The following is an 8,907-nucleotide window of genomic DNA, read 5'->3' as shown; positions in this document are numbered from 1 at the left end:
GGAGAGAAACTTGAAGCAATCCCACTAAAATCAGGGACAAGGCTGCCCACTCTCTCCCTACCTATTCAGTATTGTACTTGAAGTCCTAGCCAGAGCAATGAGACAACAAAAGGAGATCAAAGGGATACGAATTGGAAAGGGAGAAGTCAAATTATCACTATTTGCTAATGATATGATAGTATACTTAAGTGACCCCCAAAATTCCACCAGAGAGCTCCTAAACCTGATAAACAACTTCAGCAAAGTAGCTGGATATAACGTTAACTCAAGCAAATCAGAGGCTTTCCTATACACAAAGGATAAACAGGCAGAGAAAGAAATTAGGGAAACAACACCCTTCACAATAGTTACAAATAATATAAAATACCTTGGTGTGACTCTAACTAAGCAAGTGAAAGATCTCTATGACAAGAACTTCCAGTCTCTGAAGAAAGAAATCAAAGAAGACCTCAGAAGATGGAAAGATCTTCCATGCTCATGGATTGGCAGGATTAATATTGTAAAAATGACCATCTTACTGAAGGCAATCTACAGATTCAATGCAGTCCCCATCAAAATCCCAACTCAATTATTCACAGTTAGAATATTTTGCAAATTCATCTGGAAAAACAAAAAACCTAGGATAGAAAAAAACTATTCTCAACAGTAAAAGAACCTCCATCCCTGACCTTAAGCTGTATTACAGAGCAATTGTGATAAAAACTGCATGGTGTTGGTAAAGTAACAGGCAGGTAGATCAATGGAATAGAATTGAAGACCCAGAAATGAACCAATATACCCATGGTCACTTGATCTTTATCAAAGGAGCTAAAACACTCCAGTGGAAAAAAGACAGCATTTCAACAAATGGTGCTGGCTCAACTGGAGGTTAGCATGTAGAATGCAAATGGATCTGTTCTTATCTCCATGTATAAAGCTCAAGTTCAAGTGGATCAAGGACCTTCCATAAAACCAGATTCACTGAAACTAATAGAAACTAAATTGGGGAAGTGCCTTGAGTACCTGGGCACAGGGGAATACTTCCTGAACAGAATACCAATATCATATGCTCTAAGATCAAAAATTGACAAATGAGACTTCATAAAGCTGCAAAGCTTCTATAAGGCCTCCAAAGCCCATAACGTCACATGGGCGGGCCTCATAGACCTGTTGCCAAGGTAACAGCCACCATATTCCCAGAATCCATTGGGTTCACCTCCCATCTTTACCTGTGGCCATTATGTCAGAACCTATAAATATGAGGAACATTGCTCTGGTGAGCTCTCTCTCTCTCTTACTCTCTCTCTCTCTCTCCATCCTCTCTTCCTGCTACTGCCCCCTCTCTCCCTTTCAATTAAACCTCTTACATGTGAAACTGTTTGTTCCTAGTGTGTAGTGTGTCCTGATGCAAGCTGCAATTCTAACACATCATTTGGTGCCGGGACTAGGATATTGGTGGTTCTGTTAGCAGTCACTGCATTACTTCACAGCCTTTCACCAAGTGAGCTTTTGCCGCTGTAGCCACAACCACTAACTGTGGTACATAAGAACTGCTGCAACCACTAACCGTGGGACATAAGAACTTCTACCACTTGAGCTGTGCACCACCTGGTCTATCACTGTGGTACTAGCTTCTGCTCAGGCCCACACCTACCCATTCAATTTCACGTTTTCTATATACCAGTCCACTATAATTCTCGCATAGATACCAGCATATTAATTGTTAGGATCAGTCAAGGGGAGGACCTCCAGCTTTCCAGATACAGCCTGGCCAGTCCTCTCTGGGAACTACAGGGTTTACAGTCATGCCTCCTAGCTGACTTACATCTTAGGACATCTGCCATTGATTGACCCTTCCCTTGAAAGCAGCTCTTAGTTCCCTTCTCCTCCCGGGCTCTTGTAGCCCAACCAAACTCTTGGTACAGAGGTAGAGCAACTTTCCACAGCAGGCCCAAGACATGCTGGGTAGCCACTAGGGGGCCCTAGTGACCTGTATCCACACCACCAAAAACCCAAACTGCTGCCTCAGTTTCTCCTCCTCACCAGGATGCCTCAGAGCCTGCTAGTTCTACCTCTCCAGACGCCCCCCCCTTCTTCTGTGCCAGCTGTGGGCCACTCCAAATGCCCCACATTGGCAAGTACCTTCACTACTGTGAAGGTTCTATGCCCCAGTATAGGAAAATGCCAAAGCCAAGAAGCAGGAAGTTGGTGAGCAGGGGGGAGGGGAGAGGGAATAGTTTTTTTGGAGGGGAAACCGGGAAAGGGGATAACATTTGGAATGTAAATAAAGAAAATATCTATTAAAAAACAAATTACTCAAAATAACAGAGTGAATATTTAAAATCATAACTCATTTTCAGTAAAGCTGTATTTATCATGTACTATAATTAGCAAAACTTAACAAGACTAAGATAAAACTGAAATAGGAAAAACAATTCTAGTTTGAACACAAATTTGTTTTCTCTTTCAAATCCACGCTAGAGCATTTCTATTATTTTGGAAATATAGTCCAGCCATTGGGATCCATCACTGTTTATTTAAACATCTTCAGAAAACAGACAAGTTCAATGGACGTAGAAATAGCATGGATAGGGGAGAACATTTGAAATGTAAATAAAGAAAATATCTAATATAAATAAATAAATAAATAAATAAATAAATAAATGCCAAAATGGACAAATAAATGTGAATAAAAAGAAATAGCATGTTGCTAACATGTCATCTGAAAATTATGTTCAATTTGTTTTGGTTTTTGTTTTTTAACTTTTTTTTTCTTTTTCTTTTTTGTTCGAAATAGATGGTATACACTAAATATCAAAACAGCAAAACTGAAGCATCTTCAGAAAGTACAAAGTCAGTTCTTTTTTCTCAGCCAGCAACTTGAAGGTGCTGGCAATCCACGTTGGGCTAGATGTGTCCCTTCCTATTTAGATACTCAATGGCTTATGTGATGGTATCATCTGTAACTCCAAGGAGCTCTGTTTGCTGCTCGGTGATAGCCTTTCCCTCCTGGTGAAGCACTCTCCAATCAGATGCAGAAGCTCCACCTGGATAAAGTTAAGAGCAGACTTCCTGAAAACCCTGGCAGCTGCCATTCAGACTCCGGTCTGGGCTGTGGACTGGCTTTCTGTGGCTGTGCCTGCACAGCTTTGATACAGCATGGAATGAGCATCAACAATCTCCAGGGTGTGGGTGGACAGCTTGTTCATGTCTTCTAGGATGCAGATGCTCGAGATCTTGAGCCATCTGGTTCCCTCCGAGGCTTGGAGGATGCCAAGCACTTTGACATACATTCCAATAGGCAGAGGAATCAGGTGCTGCTTGGATCTCCTTTTAGCCAAAGTCTGCCTGCCCTCAACAGCCTTTAAGGTCATGTCATTAATTTTGTACACAATGTACTATGAAGCTTTTTGGAATCCATGATCATCCCCCCATTGGAGATGCGGGGAACTATAAACACTGAATCATGAACACACTGTCAACTTCAGTGGCACTGGCTGATACAGCACGGCACAATGCTGTGTGTTGGGCCTCCATATTCCAGACAGAGGAAATCCCAATGTCTGAGCTCTGGCTTGCTCATGGCTTCTACTAGACCCACTAGTCCGATCACCACCAAAGATACTGTCTTCACTCCCAAACTTGCCCTTACACATCATTTCTAGCGGACATGGCGAGGTTTGTTTGATGGCTCGACAGGGTTACTTCTCCACACAATATGTGGCTACGAGTGTTGTCTCCTTGTGCAACTTCTTCACAGGAGCTCGATGACTGACTCGCAGGTCAACACAGATCTAGACACCATTGATGTCTATTGCAGGATGCCGGTGCCCAGCCTCACAAGAACTTCACATTTCCTGTGCAGCCAATCAGCTACCTGTAAGGGCAGTTGCTAACCAAAAGCTACCAGCCTCTCTTGCGAGATCACAAAGCCCTCTTTCACAAACCCTTTGTTGCTCTGCAGAATTGTAAAACCAGGAACTGTAACAAATGCCCAGCAACTTTAACTCTAACACTTATGAGAGTTGAGGCTGGAAGATGTCTGAGAGTTTGAAGCCTACTCTGTTTACACAGTTCCATGATAGTCTGGGCTACGCTACACAGAAAGACCTTGGCTACACAGAGAGATCTTGTCTCAAAAAGGAAATAAAAATAGTCTAGAAAAACAAAAACATCTTCCATATATAATATCAAGCACTATCTTATATCTTTATGAAGATGAATTTGGACTAGGGAAAATATATACTAGTCTTTCCATTATTGAATAGGAGGTGGTTAGTGTGTGTGTGTGTGTGTGTGTGTGTGTGTGTGTGTGTGTGTGTGTGATCCCAGAGGTCAAAACTGGGTGTGGATCCCTTGAACATGGATGGAGTGACTGGTGGTTGGGGGATGTCCCACATTGGTGCTAAGGAGAAAACACGTGTCCTCTGGAAGAACAGTAAGTGCTCTTAACCATTGATCCATAATCCCAAGTAGTAGCTTTCATGGGACTTTACTTTTGGTTTGGTTTTAATAGCTTGGTTTAATGAGTTTTACACACCATTGCCCTGGCCAACTTTGAACTTCAGGCAATCCCACAGACCCACCGTTCCACAGCTGAAGATACAGTATACCCAGTTTATATTCATTTCAATTGCTCGACAGAATGTTTGTAACTAAGTATTTTAATATGGAAGGGCACTGCAGCTGATAGTGATGTAGGTGCCAGTGGTTGAGTGTATATTGTGGTTTCTATTCTGAGATAAGTCATATTCGTGCTGGGTATGGTGGCTTAGCACTGATCAGGACAGAGCAGAAGTGTTGGCAGACATTGAAGTACAGCCTCAGGGATATTGTGAGCTCCAGGCTAGTCAGGGCTACCAAGTAAGACTGTGAGAAATAAAAACCAATAAAGATCTCAAATATTTGAATGAGATTATAAAAACTGTTAAAGAATATCCTTTTAGAAATGGAAAGATAGCAGCCATTGAAAGATTCTCACAACCCAAAGCCACACCTTAACTCTGTACTATGAAATTATACCTTTCAAACTTTTCCAAGTACAGGACAAATATAAATAAACAACATATTGGAATCTATACCTAATCTCAGTTAAATGACTGATATGTTACTTAATTTCAATGCTTTAGGAACTGGGCCTGAGCATAAATATAAAGGAAACATGAATAAAATTACAAAGCTTCATTATATACCCACTATTTTTAAGGAAATTCTGAGTTTAAGACAGTAATAACTTAGTATGTAGATCCAAGAATATTACAATATTACACTGAAATCTATTTTTCTTTATGACTTCTAGACAGAAAAGTCATGATGTTAAAGTAACATATCTGATTATACCTCCAAATATCCATACAGAATGCAAAATCTATGAATCCTATCAAAATGATAAGAATTGACTACCTGACAGGATTGCTGGTTAAGGACACTCTCAAAGATTCCAGGCAGTTGAGAAGTTTCTCATCTGAGATGACAGAACGCAACTCATGAACATATTCTTGTGAAGAAAGGGTGAACTCATGTTTGCTGTTTTTCAGGCCACCCTACAAAACAAATAGATACCACTTTAGACAGACAACATCTTTTCTTTAAATCTTGAAAGTAAAATAAAACATAGACTATATAAATAACATTATACCATTTTCAAACACAGTGTTTTTTAATGGAGTCTCATCACCTAAGCAATGTTGAGATCTAAATGACCCTGAGATTCCGATTGGTGTAAACCAATCAGAATGATTTACACCAATCAGAATGGCTAAGATCAAAACATCAGATGACAGCACATGTTGGTGAGGATGTGAAGAAAGAGGAACATACTTACATTGCTGGTATGATTGTACACTGATACAACCACTCTGGAAATCAATCTGGAGGTACCTCAGAAAATTGGAAATAGATCTACCTGAAGACCCAGCTATACCACTACTGGGAATATATCCAAAAGATGTCCCAGCAGGCCACAAGGTCAGGTGTTCCAATACCTTCATAGCATCCTTGTTTGTGATAGCCAGAAACAACCCAGATGTCCCACAACAGAAGAATGGACTCAGAAAATGTGGTTTATGTGCACAATGGAATATTACCTAGCTATTAAGAACCAGGACATCCTAAGTTTTGCAGGCAAATAGATGGAACTAGAAAATATCTTGAGTGAGGTAACTCAGACCCAAAATGATGTGCATAGTATGTACTCACTAATAAGTAGATATTAGCCAAAAAGTACAGAATACTCAAGATACAGTCCACATAACTCAAGAAAGTTAACAAGCTGAAAGGCACAAGTGAGAAGGACTCAAACCACTTGGGAGGGAGAAGAAAGCAATCACGGGGCAGGGGGTGTAGAGAGGGACCCATGTGAGAAAGTGGAGAGAGAGTGAAAGTGGAGAGCAGGATCAGGTATTGAGTAGGGGGAAAGGACTGAAGCCCTGAGGGACAGCAGAAAGAATGGAAACAGGCAACCTCAGAAGGAAGGTAGTGGAGGCCTCCTCCAGAATGTACCAGAGACCTAGGAGGTAAGAGACTCTCAGGACTCAAAGGAGGGACCCTAGATTAAATGCCCTACAGTGAGGAGAGGGAACTTGTAGAGCCCAACTCTAGCTGACAGACAGGGCATCAAGTGAGGGATAGGGTTGCAATCCCACAGTCAAAAACCCTGACCCATAATTGTTTCTGTCTGAAAGAACTGCAGGGACTAAAATGGAGAAGAGCCTGAGGGGAAGGAGGTCCAGTGACAGGCCCAAAGTGGGATCCAGTTCAAGGGGAGATCCCAAGGCCTGACACTATTAAGAACATGCATAAGTATACATGCTCCACTATGTTCATAGCAGCCATATTTATAATAGCAAGAAGCTGGAAAGAAACCAAATATCCCTCAAAAGAGGAGTGGATACAGAAAATGTGGTACATTTACAAAATAGAGTACTACTCAGCTATTAAAAACAATAAATTCATGAAATTCTTAGGCAAATGGATAGAACTAGAAATTATGATCCTTAGTGAGGTAACCCAATCACAAAAGAACACACATGATATATACTCTCTGATAAGTAAATATTAGCCCAGAAGTTCAGAATACCCAAGATAAAATTCACAGATCACATGAAGCTTAAGAAGAAGGAAGACAAAAGTGTGGATACTTCGATCCTTCTAAGAAGGGGGAACAAAATACCCATGGACCCATGGAAGGACTTACAGAGACAAAGTTTGGAGCAGAGACTGAAGAAAAGGCCATCTAAAGACTGTCCCACCTGGGGACCCATCCCATCCATCCCATATAGTCACCAAACCCAAACACTATTGTGGATGACAAAAAGTGTTTGTTGACAAGCCTGATATAGCTGTCTTCTGAGAGGCTCTGCCAGTGCCAGACTAATATAGAAGTAGAGGCTCTCAGCCAACTATTGGACTGAGTACAGGGTCCCCAATGGAGGAGCTAGAGAAAGGACCTAAGGAGGTGAAGGGGTTCCCAGCACCATAGGAGGAACAACAATATGAACTAACTAGTACCCTCAGAGCTCCCAAGGACTAAACTACCAACCAAAGAGTACAAACGGAGGGACTCATGGCTCCAGCTGCATATATAGCAGAGGATGGCTTACTTGGTCATCAATGGGAGGAGAGGCCCTTGGTCCCATGAAAGGTCTATGCTGCAGTGTAAGGGGATGTCAGGGCCAGGAAGTGGAAGTGGGTGGGTTGGTGAGCAGGGGGAGGAGGGAGGGGATAGGGGGTTCTTAAAGGGGGAAACCAGGAAAGGGGATATTAATTAAAATGTAAATAAAGAAAACCTCTAATAAAAAAAGTTTAAAGATACATTTTAAAAGATCCTATGGCTAAGGAAAATATATGCCACTTGACAAAATATTTAGAATGGAGGAGGCAAATTATTTCTAGAGACCCAAGGAAGAAAATTCAAGTTGTGAATCATAAATTCAATAGCATTCTACAGAATATTATCTGTTTTCAGTTATTTTTATTTCAAGCTACAGGGAAAAGATGCAAACCTGTCATTTTCATACAAGAGCTGTACTTAAATCATTGTCTTATAGTTAAATTAAATTAATCAGAAAATACAAAAAAAGAAGGTGCATATGTGAATATAAAAATAATCAAAATATGAATTTATATGTTTCCTATCATAGAGGCAAAAAAAATGTTAACTCCATTTACTAACTGAGCTTTAGTAGAATTATTTTAACGGATGCATAAGGTCATGGTTGACATGCTGTTTATTGACACTTAGACCAGGAACATTGTGACTGAGATCAACCTTCTATATAACTACAAACTCATATTCTTTAAATATGTTATTTTTGTTCTTGTTTTTTCCTTTACTTTTATTTTTGAGAGCAGGGCTCACTCTCTAGCATAAGCTTCCTTTGAACTCTCTATGTAACCCAGGCTGGCCTTGAACTTCTAACAATCCTTCTGTGGCAGGCCTCCAAATGGTTAAGATTGTAGGCATAAAGCCATCATGATTAACTTTAGAAAGAAGTTTGTTATATTATCTGGATACCCAGATGTTAAAAGGAATGTAAAGGAGCTAGTATATAAGACAGAATAGATAAAGGTTACAAAATAATATTTTTTTTCACAATTTTGGGGTTTAAACAAATGCTTGACATTATAAAATCATGATAACATATTAAGGTTAGAATGATTCTTGAAGATAAATTCTTTTAAAATTTTCATTACAGACATAAAGAACCCAGCAGCATTGTGGTGCACCTCTCATCACAGCCCTTAGGGAGGAAATGCAGTTGGATCTCTGTGTTCAAGGTCAGACTGTAGCCTGGTGGTGGTGGTGCACACCTTTGATCCCAGCACTTGGAAGGCAGAGACAGGTGGATTTCTGAGTTGGAGGCCAGTCTGGTTTACAGAGTGAATTCCAGGACAGCCAGGGCTACACAGAGAACCCTGTCTCAAAAA

At 40.6% G+C, this 8,907-nt stretch overlaps 1 protein-coding gene and 1 pseudogene across 1 annotated transcript in view; both read right to left on the bottom strand.

The window, feature by feature from the left end:
* Positions 1-8,907, bottom strand: part of Diaph2 (diaphanous related formin 2) — a 555,303-nt gene that overhangs the window by 401,230 nt on the left and 145,166 nt on the right. Inside the window, exon 5 of the mRNA XM_031375373.1 lies at positions 5,383-5,522. Within this exon, the coding sequence (XP_031231233.1) occupies positions 5,383-5,522 (140 nt within the window). The remainder of the gene's footprint in view (positions 1-5,382; positions 5,523-8,907) is intronic.
* On the bottom strand, positions 2,923-3,638 carry LOC116090847 (annotated as a pseudogene).

The sequence above is a fragment of the Mastomys coucha genome, chromosome X (assembly GCF_008632895.1).
Source record: "Mastomys coucha isolate ucsf_1 chromosome X, UCSF_Mcou_1, whole genome shotgun sequence".
Taxonomy (NCBI): Eukaryota; Metazoa; Chordata; class Mammalia; order Rodentia; family Muridae; genus Mastomys; species Mastomys coucha.
This window is presented reverse-complemented; position numbering and strand designations above follow the sequence as displayed.